The sequence below is a fragment of the Drosophila sechellia genome, chromosome X (genome assembly GCF_004382195.2).
Source record: "Drosophila sechellia strain sech25 chromosome X, ASM438219v1, whole genome shotgun sequence".
Lineage (NCBI taxonomy): Eukaryota > Metazoa > Arthropoda > Insecta > Diptera > Drosophilidae > Drosophila > Drosophila sechellia.
The window spans coordinates 8569466-8586588 of NC_045954.1; the positions used below are offsets into that span (position 1 = coordinate 8569466).

The 17123-nt window shown below is 42.0% G+C and overlaps 1 protein-coding gene across 1 annotated transcript; it reads left to right on the forward strand.

Annotated features, from left to right (window-relative positions):
- The first annotated feature begins 299 nt into the window (after window positions 1–299).
- Window positions 300–11592, forward strand: LOC6619769 (transmembrane protein fend). Its single transcript, XM_002043946.2, has 4 exons — window positions 300–1405; window positions 8055–8102; window positions 8770–9012; window positions 9442–11592. The coding sequence occupies exons 1-4, from the start codon at window positions 1148–1150 to the stop codon at window positions 9853–9855; spliced, it is 963 nt and encodes a 320-aa protein (XP_002043982.1). The 5' UTR covers window positions 300–1147; the 3' UTR covers window positions 9856–11592.
- Window positions 11593–17123: the final 5531 nt, after the last annotated feature.

Genomic DNA, 17123 nt, shown 5'->3' on the forward strand with positions numbered 1-17123 from the left:
CACCAGCTAAACTAAACATATATAAACATATAAATATTTAACAGTTGAAGGAATTCTTCAATATATATTAACACTGCATGCTATGAACATGTTATATATATTTATGTAAGGAAGAAAGTAATAAAAAACTGAGTACTCACATTAATCCAATATTTTGGGTCCGTTCTAGCCAAATCTAGCTATAGCTAACTGGGCTGCTCGCACTGCAGTAGTTGTTGCCGCTTGTTGTATTTGCCAGCGATGTTGCTGTTGTTGCTTTTATCTCTGTTTCGAATTCGGTTCTCGCGTGCTCTCTGTTTTCGTTGGTTTCGTTCAGAGCAGCATTAACCCTCGACGGCGACGCTCGTTTTTCGGTTGTTCGGCTCCTGAAATCGAAATTGTAATTTCGCACAGCGTATACATTAGATTTTTCCTCCTTTACGTGTCGCGCGTGTGCTATTCTTGTTATTGTCCCGTCGTCGCCTTTTTTTTCGGGTGTATACTTAACAAAATCGTTACAAATAACCGTTTTTTTTTCACATGTGTTACTGTTACTACTGCTTGGTACTTAAAAGCACAAAAGTCAAAGCAAATAAAGCACGTTAAAGAGAACACCGAAAAAAGAATAACAATAACAAATACAAATACAAGTAAGCTAGCTTGTTGTTGGTGTCGCACAGCATGTGGAGTTACAGTTAACTGTAACAGTTAACGGGCAGCAAAGCGGCAGGCGGAGAAAGAGGTGTGTAGGAGCAGTGGGCGAAGCACAAGGAGCAGCAGAAGCGAAAAGAGAGGTAGAGAGAGTAGGATTTACTGCTTCTTCGCTTCACTAAATGCAGTCGACGCTGCGATTATTATGTGCCAGCTCCAATAACAACAAACGCAGCAGCAGCAAAAAACCACTGCAGCAGCAGCAACGACAACAACAACAACAGCACCACCACTTGATACGAAAATAAACAAACAAAATCAATCAATTAATCAATCTGCTGAGCACACCGCTCTCCACGCCCACACACACACGCGCAACAACACACAACAACAACACACACGAGTGCAAGTCAACGCCCACGCCCATTGGAGAAAAAGGAGGGAGTGGCAGGACGACAACAAGCAAAGGAGTCGTAGGAGAAAGGAGGAGGAGGCAAACCACGAGGACGAAGACAACATGTTCCACTCACTTGTTTTGATGGCCTGCGCCCTTGCCGCCCTCTCCGTCGCCCAGGGGGCGGGGTTCGCTCGATCCAAATCGCTGCCGTTATCGCTATCGCTATCGGTATCGGTATCCTCGTCATTGACATCGGCATCCAGTCCAGGAGCTGCTGCTGACCCAACAGCCGCCGTCACCGCGACCGCCCCCACCCCCGCAAGTGCTCCATTTGCCGGCAAACAGCTAAACAGATGCCGTCAAAGTTGCTATCAGCAGGTAAGAATCCAAGTGTATACATATACGCAAGAGTAAAACTAAGAATCCCAATTGAAGCACCAGAAACCCCAGACGCATAAACCCCCAGACTCAGAACTCAGGGAACCCGAGATAAGACCTCGGATCGGATCGTATCGGATCCGTTTCGAACCCAGTCCGTTTGATGGACAGTTGTATGCCCAGTTGAGCGGCCATATAACCGATAGGGCATTCGCTGTGTACACAGCGAAAAATAGTATATGACTGACATAAAGTCGGAGGATCCATGTAGATTTTGGATTGGCAAGTGCAGATTAGGGAACAGCTGGATTTCTTATAATATAGGAAGGGTTTTCAGGGGTGAATACCCAATTTGAATATGGTATACATATATGAAATCTATATATGTTACATAATATGTGATACCCACATATGAAACTTACAATTTTACAATCTTTATGTAACTACAGCTTTGCTTTCCTTTCAAACATAATTTTCAACCCTTGATTCATACATGTATGTATGCATGCACGCATCATTGACTTCTCTATGTGGACATGTATCTTCAAATTCTCATGTTAATTAACAATCCGTGAATTTGCATGTTTCTGTTATTTTTCATTTCCTTAAAATCGTATTTACGGGCGGCATCTGGTTTTCCTAATTTATTCATCGTTCCGAAACCGCATTTTCCAAAAATGGCCGACCAAGCGAAAGGGAATAGGGTTGAATAACTTCCTTGGACTTTTTGATCCATGTTGAATTTACGTTTGCGGTAATAACTCGTCCAAGATTCCAGGGGCTTACGATTCAAATACTTCGCTAGAAACGCTCGAGGAAAATAGTTTTCCCAACACACAGGCACATTTTCCCCGTCACTTCTCAAGTGCATCGCTGTGCCGTCCGTCAGGTTCTCCAGCTAATGCGATTAAGATTGCCCTAATTGAGGTCATTCCGAATTGCCCTCCGGCTGCCCGCCCCATTTTTTCTCGCCGTGTAGGGAACAGTTGTGCCCTGGACGACACCGACCTTCAAGGTTCGGAGACGCGGACACAGACGTCGATGACAATGACAATGGGCTCGGTTTTCGGGACCTGAACAACTGGAGAGCCCGGCGAACTGGAGGACTGAAAGACCTGAGGAACTCGAGAAGGCGACGTCATTTTTTATGGCCGCTCGCTGGGTCTTTTATCTTTTATCTACGGGTTGACATCGCAGCTATTGCCGCTGCTGCTTCTGTTGCCGCTTATTATTGCTGTTGTTGTTGTTGTTGTTGCTGGCATACCGCTTACCGCTCAGGTAGTCACCGCCGGTCGCTGGAAAGATGTCAACTGGGTGGTCGAGCGTCGCTAATAGAGATCGGGAATTCAATTTGATCCGTCCATAGACAATGGCTAAAAAAAAAAGAAAAAAAATGGACAAATAAAAGCCAGACAATCCGCGCAGGAATAAAAGCTCTCGGATCGAATTTGTACAAAGCTGTCACAGATGGATGGACAGAAGTTGGGCTGAAAGGGAACCTTTACCTTTTCGAAAATAGAGAGCAGGTGGGCAGAACAAAGGGGAATACAGAAGACGAAACTTTGAGAAATCACCGCGAAAAATCAGAAACAATTGAGAAGGTGAATCCAAATGGGGATAACTTGTGGCCAAGTGTTATGCAGTGACTTCGGATTCATTTACAAAATTAGTCTTGGAAAACGCCCACTTATCAGTTTTAAAGCAAATAGAATATTCCAATTAATTGAACTCACCGCTATTTCGAAGCTGAGCAAGTAAATACACAAAACTAAAGCCCAACTAATCAATATGAATAACAAAGTTTTCCAATCAACAAATCCAAGTTGAAATTCGTCACTACAATCGGTGTCGAACTACTGAATCAGAGAACTCACACACACCACCCCCGAAATTTCAAAATTTAGTACGCTGAGTTGACACTTTCTTGTGTTTTTCCCCTAAAAGCAAACTTTGGGTCCCCGGGGATTGGGTTTCCACTCCGCACCGCTGCATGTAACCGATCCCCAGCGAAATAATTTTGAATATGTATTTGTCCCCTCGATGTGCGAGTAAATCAAGACGCAGCGCTGAAGTAGAAGTTTCCCACCCAAGCAACCAGTTGATTTCCAAATGCGTGACTTCCTGGAACCGTGCTGATCTGTCAGCGATATCGGAAACAGAGGATGGAGGTGGCTGACAACTGTGGACTGTTAATAAATTTCAATCAAATGAAATCAAATGAAATCAAATTTTCATATCGATTCGGTCCAAGGAACTCCCCGCCAAGTGCACATGCATAAATCAAGTGGGAAAGACACAAGAGTATAAATATCATCTCCGATTTCCAAGTAAGTCGAGCTCTCTGCAGCAACACGGCAAGGGATTTACATTGGTATATGGAATTGGAGTTGGAATTAAAGTTGAAATTGGAATTGGGTTTTCCATTCGAGTGGGGAAACAAGGCAGCGAGAAACCGACGAACTGATATTCCGAACCGGACAGAACGAGCCAGTCAACCCAATTGACTCCATGAGGAGTGCTCATGAGTGCTGTGGCGACACTTACAATGAAACATGGGATGAAACTCGAGAGGCCAAGACACTCGGGCCGTCTGGGGCACTCGAGATCGTTCTAGGGAAACGCCACAATGCCACATCCAGTACGACCTAGTCCAAATATAGAGCCAAAGTTTATTTGTCCACATATATGTATGTATGTAGTATGTATGTAGTTCGATGGAACTTTGATATCAGCACATTATACGACTTAAGCATCCATGAGTCGCCTAAATAATGTGAGTGTAACCTACGATTAAACTCCATAGCCATGACTAATCTGGTTATTCAGATGTTATGTTATGTTATTCCAACTAACGGTATGTCCAATCACTTCACAACACTGTAAAATATGAAATATTTAGCCATTGTTTAACTATAGTAACCTAATATAACCTATAACCTAAGGTTACTATAAAAAGATTACCAAATAGACAAGTTTACATTTATTTAAGTAGACATTTATATCGTACATAACATAAGTTAATCTTCACTGATTATTAAGACTGAAATGGCAGATGTTCGCTATAAATTTCCAGCACTCAACTTTCTTGTTTAGCTTTAAATGTGGCCAGGCTTTTCGGCTTTGGTTATGCCAATCTTTGCTGATTATTTAGTCCGAAATTGCAGATTTCAGGCACGAAATACTTAAGCTTACGCCTGTGTGCTGTCTGCATTCCTGATCACCGTCATCATCTCCATCCGATATGCCCTTTGAAGTTCGCTCAAGAGTTTTGGATGGGATGGATGGGGTGGTGGTGGTCGAGGTGGTGGAGTTGGTGATGGTAATGCAGGATGCCTCGCCTCGCAGAAAGTCAAAAGTTCTTAGGGGTTGCAGGCTGGGCTAATTTCATGCTCGGTTCGCAGGACTAACTGGAACTAATCCACCCATCCATTCATCCGTCCATCCGTCCAACCCCCAAAACTGAGAATCGGTTACTGAGAACAGGAGAATCCAAAGAACGGGGAATGCGATTCCGAATCCAAATGCGAATGCGTTGCTCAATCAGCGCCAAATTAACACCATGAAAGACTTTTCCTCCTTCACTTTGGATATGTGCTGGGTGGTTGGGCGTCTGGGTGGTTGGGTGGGTTAGATGGGTGGTGCGATGGGTGCGCTCGGGTGCTCCAGTTGGCTGCGTGGCATTCGGCATTTTTTGTTCCGGGTGCTGCGGTGGCCGGAAGATTCGATCTTGATGTATATGCAAGGCACGTAGTTCGGCCGCTGCTGGTGGTGGAATCATCGAATATATCTACGTACGTATCTGCGTACGTGTCTCATAAAAGCCGCTCAAAAAAACTGACTGACTGACCCAACTTCGGTAATTTATGTGGCCAGAACGGAGTCATGTGCCCATGGTTGCCACACTTGTCGAAACAAAAACTAGTTCAATAACTCAACAAAGTTAGCATCTCGAAGAGAAAAGTGCCATCTTCTAGTAATTTTACTATAATACTAATAGAACCATTAGAAATAACAGAATAATAGTGTTGTAAAAGTAAAACAAAAATCGTATTAACTATATATAACCCTTTAAAAGAAAGCAAATAGAGAGTACAAATTGCAGGATTTACTGTCGCTTACCTGAGTTGGGAAAATCTTGTTTCCCCCACGTACATATGTACATGCGAACATCAAAGGGAATTTTCATACTCTTAGGTGGGAGTTTTCACACTTTTCTTCAAGTGCATTTGTGCCGAGGGTGTGAAATACCAGGGCAATTGCATGTAAAAGTTGTCGCTGCCTGCGTTTAATTTATTTGGCCCAGACACATTTTCGGCCAGGTAGTAGGCAGTTGTCCATGGACTCCAGACTCGAGACTGTGGAAAGTGGAAAGTGGGAAAAGGAAAATGTGAGCTGTGGAACTGGGAAAATCGGGCATAGATTTGCCAGTTCAGCGTTTTCATTCAGTCATTCGGTCATTCATTCGTTTATTCATTCATTCTGAACGCCTTATTGTTGTTACTTATCGCCCAAGTTGTTTCAGGTTCAGGCCCTCATTCGCACCCACATCCACATCCTTGTCCTCATCCTCATCCTTGTCCACAATTTCAGTTGGAAACGCAATCCTCCCCTCATCAACTACATCGTCTACATCTTCAGAGGCCAAAAATTCAATTGAGCGGAAAATATGTTGTCTTTGCGATTTTCCTTTTGGCATTCGTCGTTTTTATCTGCCACAACTGGTTGGTTTTGGTCCTGCTCCTCCTGCCACTCCTGCTCCTCCAGCTCATTTTCCCTTTCCTTTTTCCCGGATTTTACTGATTTTCCTGCCTTATTGTGTAATGATGACAAAGTGCCGCCGTCAAAGTTGGCCCAAAAGGTGATGGCAGCCATTGTCCGTCGGTTTTTTCCTTTGCTTTGCCCAGGATGATGGATGATCGATCCAGATGCAAGTAGTTGCTGTGCTACATTTGCACAAAGTACGAATGCATTTAAGGGCTTAGTGAGCTGGATGTGCTGGATAGCATCGGAGTGGCAGTGGCTTAAGGTTGCCAAGGAGAGCGATTGAGCCAGCGAGATAGTATCGGGAATAGCTTTAGTTTCGGAATAAAAAAAACGATTTAGCTTCCCGTGCAGCTGGTTTTAGATCGTTAGCCCGATTAAGAAAGGTTAATTGCTTAAAAAAAGCAGCTTGACTTTATTTTATATTTACCCAATGCATTAAAATTAAATATTATGAGTAGAGGTGCTCACGAAGCTCGTCGAATGTCAATTAAGCGATTATAATAGGTTGCTTATTTGGATAAGGCTTAATTCGACACATGTTCATGTTAAACAAACATTAAGGTGCAAGTGTTGGCCGCTATTATTATTAATATTGATTTTTACTAAAGCCAACCAGGCAATATGTGAAATGTGTGTTGGCTTAGCAAGTTTGCTTTATTAAATAAAAAAAAATTAGAGAGTCTCACATTTTATATGAATAACTTGATAAAATCAAGCTAACATTTCAATCATGGACCGAAATTAACTAGTATAACGAATCGGGCGAGACTGTAGATAAAGATTTTGGAAACTCAATGCCGGCGAATGCAATAATCATAAATCTGGCTTGCAGCGAACATTAGGGTTACTTCAACTTAACCCAACCCTCGCCGAAATCGAAACCGAAAACGAATGCCCAATGAATTGAGATCCGCCTCGTTTGATTTTTTTAATATTGTAAATTCCGAGTCATAACAATTTGTCACGCACCCATCTCTAATCGCCCTTCGACTTACTCGTTCCCATTGCCATTTCCTCATTCAGCTGTCTGTTTCTCTGCCTGCTCATTCATAAAAGGACTGCGGACAGACGTCAAAGAAGCAGGAGGAGGGGGAGGAGGAGGAGTTGGGGTGGGGTTACTGGTCCTAGGTCCTAAGTCCCGTGTCCTGCGCCCTGGTACTCCGTACTGCCCGCTGTTCCATTTTGTTGCGTTCAGTTCAGCTGTTTTGAGACTAAGGCGACAGTTGACAAAGGCTAAGCAGGCAGTCCGGTTTGAACACGATCCTCCTGCTCTCTCTATCGTCCGCATGCCCATCCTCATCCTCAGCTTCCTGTCACGGCAATCCTCCTCATTATCCTCATTGCCGGCAGCGTGAAATTTTCAATTCGCCATAGACGAACACAAACGTTTGTGGTCATTTACTTGTGCACAGAAACGGCCAGAAGAATAGCAAACGGATTAGCAAAATTGCCCAAAACAACTAAACAATTAGGCAAAGCGTGCGATTCTCTATCACCTAATGGTTCTATTGATTTCAATATTGGGATTAGTTTATGCTGGAAACTGCAAATTTAGCACTCCTCGTTTATGGTTCATTCTATTAAAGTACTATTTTCCTGACCGCTCCTGTATATCTACATAGACTCTTCTTTTTTTCTTTTTTTTTTGCCGCCTGCGTGGCTTGCCTTTTATTACGAGTTACAAATTTGCGTCTATTGTTGGGGCCATGAGATTGGTGGGAGGGGGGAGGGAGCGGGTTTGGGGCCAAAAGGAGGCTGCTGATGACTCCTTGTTGTTTGTCCTGGCAGCCCGGGGTCTTGGGCCTGATTACTTTTCGCTAGCTTACTTAAAATTCGATTAGGCCACGCCCACTAACTAACTTTGTCCTGTCGTCTCTGCTTGCAGCTTTCCAAGGACTGGCATTATTGTAAGGATTCCGTTGATTGCACAAACGTAAGTATCTCCATTCATGTTTGTCTTTTGTGCGACAGCCTAACGATGTCATTAACCCATTAATACCGGCACAAAACAGCCAAAAAAAAGTCTGAGCTACGTATAGTTTAACTGAATTATAATCTAATTATAATTTAGTGGAGCATTTGATCAAATCACAAAAAAATTCCTCAAGTTTTGAAGTGTAGCGTAAAATATCGTTTAAATTTCAATCATTTTCATTGCAAGCATTCAACTTTATTTGGCATGCCGACTTTAATTTTTGTTAGAAATTTGACAATTTTGTAAATTTCTCTGGAGAAGCATCTTTTTAAATGCCCGAAATTAAATCTACATTTATTATTGCAAGCCGGCTGAAAAACGGTTGTTTCTGTTGCCTTTGCCACTGTAAAATTGCCGTGCGTAAACATATTTAGGCACTTACACGGCAAGGACATGAATTATGCCAAACGAAACAGCCAGGCCTTAATGGGTTAAACGTTGTCGCCCGGGGGCGAAAAGTGGCAACCACATAATTACAAGAAATAATAAACAAATAGCTAACTTTACCTTCCTCTTCACCTTTTCAACCGTTCCCAACCTTACCGCTTCGTGTCCTGCCCGGGGCGTTGTCCTTGTGCTCCACCGCATCGTTGGCAATCCTCGAATCCTGTACGCACCACCACAGTGCTGCCAAAAGCTGATGGCACCCTTCGAGCTGCGTATCCTGAAGGCCCAGCGCCAGGAGTCGCTCGTCCTCACGGACATCGGCTGGGATGAGATGATAGCCAATGCCTCGCGCCAGTGCCTCATCACCTGGGAGGTGTCCGGCGGCGGGCTCATCGGCAATCTGCTGACGGACACCGCCCGGGCGGAACTCTCCTTGTGGCCGGACACCGTCTACAACATCCAGGTCAAGTGCAAGCACAAGGTGAGTCCACTCAATCAGTTTGATATCTAGAGTTAAGAAGAACATGGTACAAAATTAGGCACTGGGCTTAAAAGTTAAGATCTTAGTAACATATGATATATGGTGTACTATCTATTTGATGGTAAATGGTAGTAATGAGGCGGCTAAATAAAAGAAATTTCACTCGAAACTAGTTTAAACTAAGGATTAACCCAATGCGGGTTAAGTATACAAGATGCTTTCTTATCTACAACTTCTTATCTAATCTATAAAGAGATTTCTGGCACAAACAAAGCGAAAGAGATTTTATGCTTGTGCTTATAGAGAAGTTAAGAAGAAAAGATCTTTAAAGTAGAGGTTTTATACGATCTTATACCGCCTGTCTAATACATTCTTCAACATCCATCGACTATATATGCTATATGCTTTCTTCCGATTTCAATTGAATAGCTCACGGGTCTGATGCGACGTTCGATCAAGCTGAATGTGGACACCAGCCAGTTGGTGGGCACGACAACGACCACCACGACGACCAGTAAATCGAGGACCCAGATGCAGCACGCGGAGCAGCCAGTGGACCATACCGATGCCTTGGAGCACTCGCAGCACATTCGCGTTCCACATCCCACGGATCGTGTGTATATAATCAGTGCGCTGCCCACGCCCAGCGAACTGGGCGGTGTGGTTTATCCGGCCTTCGGGGCGCTGGCCTTCTTCCTGGCCCTGCTGGTCATGTTCCTCTTCCTGCGTCCGCAGCGCAAGCGATTCCCTCTGGATGCGGACAGTGCGGACACGGCCACGTTGATAGGTCGCAGCTCGAGCAGCTCGAGGAACTCACTGGACGCCTCAACGCTGCATGTCTAAGGCGGAGGTTGCCCGGAGAACTTGTAGTCGTATATATATAGATGTCTGACTATGTGATATTCTGCACCCCAAAAAAAAAACTAACAATACAAAAACAAAAACAAAAACAAATGAACAAAGGACGCGAAGAGAACTGTGTACATACCCCTTGCCGCGTTAGTTAGTCCTTTCCTATCCAAAATATTAAATTCTGGATTTTGATTCGATATGATAGATCAGATTCGGATCGAATCGAATTGAATTGAATTGAATTGAGTTGGAGAGTCAAGCAAATTTCGCTCAACTAAGTTAAGTTTTATCCTCTGCCATTCGTAGATCCCAATGCCAAACCAGCGCAGTCATATACATATACACGCATGATTAACATACATACATAGCTCTATATACATATACCAACTATATTATACATTTAACGCATTTACTATATACATGCATATACATATATCATAGTTATACAAGCAGGAGCAGCAAGAGATCAAGATAAAGATACAGATGCAGATGCGTTAACGGTTACGGATACAAATATATATAGATATATATATATATATATATACTATATTATTATATACTATATATATTATATTATATTATATAGTAGACTAGGGGCCAGCGGCCAACCAACTACATACACCAAACTAAATGCAACAAATTGCTACAAATTTTTTGTCAATCGTCGTCGCTCGCTTGCAAACATACAAACAATATAAATTTGTTTTTATCTCAGGTTAAAAACAAATAAATACCAATTAATACAAATACAAAATATCATGCATCTCTTTTCCATTTTTCGTCGTCTTAAAACTTAAATGAAACATAGTGCATAAAGAGCTAAAGAAAAAGAAAAAGGAATTACAAATTAACAAAAACGCAACTTAAATCAGAAGTAAATATTTTTCAAAATTTTTAAATGTTTATACCTAGACAAACTCAATTGAATTAACAACAAAGTAAACTATTATAAATGACTTACTGTACTTGAGCATGTAAAAACAAAGTAACAAAGTAACTAACTAAAGTAAACTAAACTAAACTATGGTTAAATGGTTAATACGGTTAACTAAAGATCTAAGCTGAGAAAACATAACTTCGCTACGCAAAATGCCTGTACATATTTTAGCCCTAATTTATTTATATTTAAACAATGTTTTGTTAACCTATGATTTTAAGGATGTGGAACGTTTTCCAGGGGCAAGAAGATGGTGTGTCTCCCAACCTGAGGGAAAGTTCTACTTAAAGTTTCGAAGAAAGAGCGAACAACCTAATCTAATTAATTGAGTGTTCCTGCTTTCGATGAAACATAAGTTTCGTATGTTTTTAGTGTGCTCCAATGGTTGTAGTATCAATTAGTGAATTTCGATTAAATCAAAAAAGAAAATAAGAAAGGCGCAACCAATCTTCTTTCCCCCAAAATGGAATCTCCGGAGTGATGAGAACCTTGTGCGGTGTGAACCCATTGCCATATACAATGCAGTCCTAGTTTAATTTTAGTTAGTTTAGTTAAGCGATCCAAACGTGTTACCTCTTATTTTTTTTTTTACTTTTTTTTTTGTGGCAGAGACTCGTTAAGACTAAATACGAAATATGCCAATCACATTTTAGATATATACATATTTATATATATACTGTGTATGAATAAATTCGGACGAGAAGGATGGTAGCGGATGTGCGGCACCCTTTCAACATTTATCCTTTATTCGTTTATTATGTAAATATAATTTGATTTGTTATTGCAGCTCATTTTTGGCTACTTTTATTTGTTGCGGGTTGGCATGGGAATATACATACATACATGTGTATATACCCCCCTTTTTGTAATCAAAAAACTAAGCCATCGATTTTTGTGGCTCCCCTGTCTTCTGCTCCCTGCTCCCTGCTCTCTCCCCCTCCTCCTCCTCCTCATCCTCCTTTTGTCCTCGTCCTCGCACTTATCATATAAATTAGAGTTGGGATATGCAAATGCATTCCGTGGGACGTGGGGGGTTGATTGTGTAAAGGGGTCTCGTCGGTGTCGATTATGAGAAACTTCTTCTTTGGCTAGATGAAATGGAAAAATTCCTTTGCCGCGGCCGAAAAGAATTCTCTAAAGAATTTCCGATTAAACTTTTCCTTTCCTCGCCGCTTTTCTGCGAAAAACTCGCTTTTCGTCGGCTTGGGAAACTTTTTCGTTCGCCTCTCTGCTGCTTTTTATATATTTTTTTTTTTTAAATTTTTTTTTTTTACTTTTTTAATTAATTTTTTTTTTTTTTTTTGTGTTAGCCTTTCCTATGTTTTTGGATTAGCAAAAAGGGGGTTGGCTTTGGCGGCCACTTGGCTGCCATTAGATCCGCATCCCCATCATCCCCTTTTGCTTCAGCTGTTGTTTGCTCGGCCACTTCAGCATCCCCCGCTCCACTCCGCTCCGCCACGCACTCCACATTCTCAAGCACTTTTTATAAACCAAATTAAATTTATATGCCCCTACAGCTAAAGCAGCCCCCGCAGCCCCCTCAGTACCGCCTCTTAACCCATGCTCGCCTGCCGATGTCTGTGTTGTGTTTTTTTTTTTTTTTTTTTGTGGGCCAAGCCAATCCCAGGCTCTCGACGCTGTCAACTGCCAATTAGCTGAGCATTTTTCAACATTTTAAATTGTCTTCCCAGAGTGCGTGGTGCCCCAGCCCATTTCCGAAGGGGTCTCTTCCAAGGCGGGGGGATTAGGTCTGGGCGACACTTGAGTGAGACGTCCGAGCGATTTTGCTTTTATAACCCCAATACCCATTGGGGAACAAGGGCATGTCCACTGGCAATACCCATTGCTAGAATAGTCGAGCATGCTCTGCCTATCATGGATTCAAACTGCAGTATTCAGTGCAAATTGAATATTTTTATTTTTTTTTTTTTATTTGGGTTTTCCTGTACTTGAAGCTCCATGCCTTTGTTTCCAACTACTCAACTAAACTCTTCCAAATAAATGCATATATTTAAATCGTATATAGAATATTCTTTGAAGAGAAACAAAGAATACAACTTAAGCGTGGACTGAAAAACGTGTTAAACTTCGATTCCTTTGAATGTACATTTCAATCTTTTCCTATTTTTTATATCACTTATTTCTGAATGTTTTCAAATGACTGTATAAAAAAATATATGAAATTAGCTGTACGTATTTATAACCAATACAAATGTTAATTGATAAAGAAAACATTTTGAACTTAGAACAAAAACAAACATAACCAAATAAACTTCTTCCTGATAAGCTAAGCATATTTATATATATAAATATCAAAAAAATATATGAAAATATATATAATACTTTGTTATTTTTATTTGCTTTTTTGATAACTGATAAACACTTGAACTTTGAATTAAGTGAAGCATGTTATGAAATAAAGATAATGATAATCGTTTCTCAAATCATTTTTTCACTTAACAGTTTTAGCTGCAATCAAAACGATTTTTGTTGCATCTCTTGATCAAAGACAAATTTCTAATGTTAACAAATAGTGACTAAGTAAATTCACATATATAAAATATTTAAGAATCCAAAGCTTTGTTTCATTTTGTTCTAACATGTGAGAAATAATTCGAATCCACTTGCAGGCGAAGCGCTTCCAATTAGGCGTCCAATTTGACTGCCAGTTGCTTTTGATCTTCCCGGAGAGAAATTAGAGGGTAGCGCTGGTGCGAGAGCATTGCTCTTCCGCTTGCTTGCGCTGTTTGTTTTAGTTGTTGCTTTTGTTGTTCGGCTGTCAGTTGTGCAGCGCGTGCTTCATTTATCAAAAAGCAATTACAATGTTATTTCGATAAAGATGCTCCAATGCTCCCAATGGACACGCCCACACTCACGCCCCCGCCTCTCCACACACACACACACAGGCGCACCCAAACAAACAAATACAAAAGAAATGAAATTCAGCGGTAGAGAGAGCAAGCAAGCAGAAGAAGAGGGAGAGGGAGAGCACGAGGAGAGGGGCCCACCTGCCAAATCCAAATCATTTGCCAAAATCCACCTCTCTCTCCGCTTAACCCTTAGCCACCACCACCCTTAACCCCTACTCTGGCCCCAACCTTGTTTGGCTTTTTGATTTTTATTTTGTAATATAAATTATCAAACAAACAAAAGTAAGCAAGAAGGCAACCAAAAAAACGCTATGAAAACAAAAGCAATTACAGCTGATGTCAAAATAGTAGCAGTAGGATTTCTTTGTGTTTTCTTCAAAATTCGTCAGCCAAAAAAACGCTTAACTTAAGGTAAGATATCGATGACAAATTTAAATTCATTTTTCTACCATAAACTGATGAACGAATTTCTCCAAAGCCTTAATCCAATTTTAATCAAGGACCTGCTGCTATTATCTTGACCGCAGCTGTACACACATATAGAGGACCTACAAACATATTGTATTACAACACGATGGAGATGAAAAAAAATAAGTATAAACAACAAAAATTATTAATTCTAAGTAGACAAAAGATAGAAGTGGACGAAGATAAAGGAGAAGGAGGAGCAGATGAAGCGCAAAGCAAACCAAATAAAATTAGACTACGACTAAAAAGCAAACGAGAAGAGAACAGATGAGATAACTTGGCTTTTTGGGTGACTGGGTGGTTGGGTGGCGAAGGGCGGCGGGCGGGAAAAGTGGGCGGGGGTGGGTGGAAAAGCGAGCATGTGTTTGTGCCATAAAAGGTTTCTCATTACAATTTTGTTGTTGTTCCCGCTGTTGTTTTTCTTTTTCTGTTTTGTGTCTTTTCGTTTTTTTTTTTTATTTTGGCCAAGGGTCGTCGCATCGTTGCACAAAATTACTTTTTTCCTTTCCTCCAAAAAGTGCCAGCGGGCAAAGGGAGTGAGGGAGGGGCGGGGATGATTTTTCCGGGGGTGGGGAGATAGGCCAAGGGAATAAAGCAACTACAACAGCATCGGGAACACACTGCGAGGAAAAGAGGGGTTTTCAATTTAGAAATCTTTTGAAAATATCTCCAGTATTCGAAACCAACTAGAACATAATTATTTCTTAACTAAAGTTGTGTAAAATGATTTGCACTTTAATTTATCTACGATTAAAAGATAATGTTAATGCTAATATATTTTCATTTCGTCTTGTAACTGATACCCTCAATTTATTTTGGGTAATTGCACATTATTTTACCAATCAATGGAGTAATTGGTAGGGAAACTTTGACAGTGAGTTAAAATGTGCGCGAAATGTGCTCATTATATTATCATTGCTGGCAAAACTTGTCATGAAAGGAAATTCAAAACTTTGCCTTCCGCTGGTAATTTACCTTTCCTCTTAATTGGCATCAGATTCGCCGCCCTTTTGGCCCCAATTGTTTTTTCAGTGCAGCAGCAGCAGCCGAAGGGCGATTGCTGTTGCTGTTCAAGGCAGTTCGCCGGGTAGACGGGCAATTGTAGTTCCCCGGGGGGTGTGGGGGGTGGAAACAAGGGGGGTTTTAAGTGGGCGCCAAGGCGGCCAAGGCTGTGCCGGAAAATTGATAAATTTCTGTGGCAAATTTCCACAAATATCAAAAGATTAGAGCAACTTTTCAATTAAGAAATGGAAACTAATCTCAATCATTGCAGAGACATGCGGCACTGGAGCTACTTCACTGGCCCCAAAAAGTTCCCCCTTTTTGGTGGCATCCAGTGGGTGTACAGTTCTACTTTGCTAATCCCTACTAACAATGGAACTTAGAAGTTATTCATTTTTGCTGTGGGATATGTAACTAGCCGATAAAGTATTTCTCCTTTAAGAATATTACTAATAAATATTCATAACTAACTTGTTAGATGCAACTAACTGCTAAAAACAGTGCTATGAAAAAACACTTACTGTTTCGAAACATTGGAGAAATTTCAAGAAAACAATAAAACTATATATAAAACATAGCACTTACCAATCCTTGGAGTACTCCCTGCGAGGCTTCACTGTACCCGACGTCGGCAGAGGCGAAAGCAGAGCGGCTGCAGCTGATACTAATACTGATGGAGCTGCTGAATCAGTTTGATTTTGATACGGAGATATGCTCTCACACCCACACACACTCACAAACACTATTGCACGCACACAGATGCTCGTGCTGTTTATAGCCAGAGCACACCCACGTGGAAGTGAAAAGTGGGAGTAGTGGGTGGGGTAGATGGGGGGGAGGGAGAAGGGAAGGAGAACGAAACGGACAGGTTGCATGCAACACGTTCGAGTTGGCTGCAAGGGATAACGGTATCCAGATATCCCTATATCCCATTTTCCTGCCAATGCGTCGGCGCCTCGCCCCCCAACTCCGCCTGCCACGCCCCCCCACTCAACACGCCCCTTTTGGCGTGGCACAATTCGCGGGTTCCGCTGCTCACATTTAACCTTACCAAAGGTTACAATGCGTCGCGGGAGCGCAGAGCGGAGAGAGGAGAGCGCGCCAGTGGAAGAAAGGAGCGCCCAAAAGGAGTGCTGCCAAAATCGGCAAACGTAAGAGAGAGAGAGCGAGCAAAAAGGAGTGGAAGAGAAAAAGGTAAAGGGGGAGCGACAACAACAAAAAGAAAAACAACAACGGGTGACAGCTGCACCAGAGATGCCAAAAAAAAAAAAAAACGAATCAGTGGCTAAGGAGCTAGAAAAGCAAGGACGTGCATTGAAAAAAATCCAGTATATGTATGTATAATATTTTCATTGGTAAGCTATTTGCTATTTGCTGATATTTGGGATCAGCAATATCAGCGCCAAAGAAAACGGTGCCCACAAGCTTACCAATGGACAGACGGAGTATCTCCTTTTCCCGTGACCTGAGGCACACATCACACTGCTCCTGTGGGAATAGAACTCCCTGCAGGCTTGCTGATCCACTATGTCCACCGCTGAATTGAGCTGGGTCTGGGATTTGGGCTCGCTGCGGTGCATTTTGGACCTTGGCCAGCCGGAAACGAAGGCGGCGAATCCGCCACTGGACACACTATCCGCCAGTGGAATGGGCTGGACAATGGCTATATCGTTGGCTACTGATTCCAATTACTTGATTACTATCACAAAGAAATATGTAAATCTAGAGCTAAATACTCCATATGAGGAATAAAAGTTAGACTGCCACCACTGAGAGGCCGGAACATCCAGGATGAGAGTGGAAGGAAGCTGCGGACACCAGCTGACAGCCGTGAGACGTCTTGATGCCGAGCATTATCCTCGATGATTTCCATTGTTCGCCGACACTTGTCTGCGGAGATTCGTCGAGGATTAGGATTACGGCGATTGGAGGATGATGCAGAGTTTAGGTAACACAACGCCTGTCACTTCTCTGATTTGATT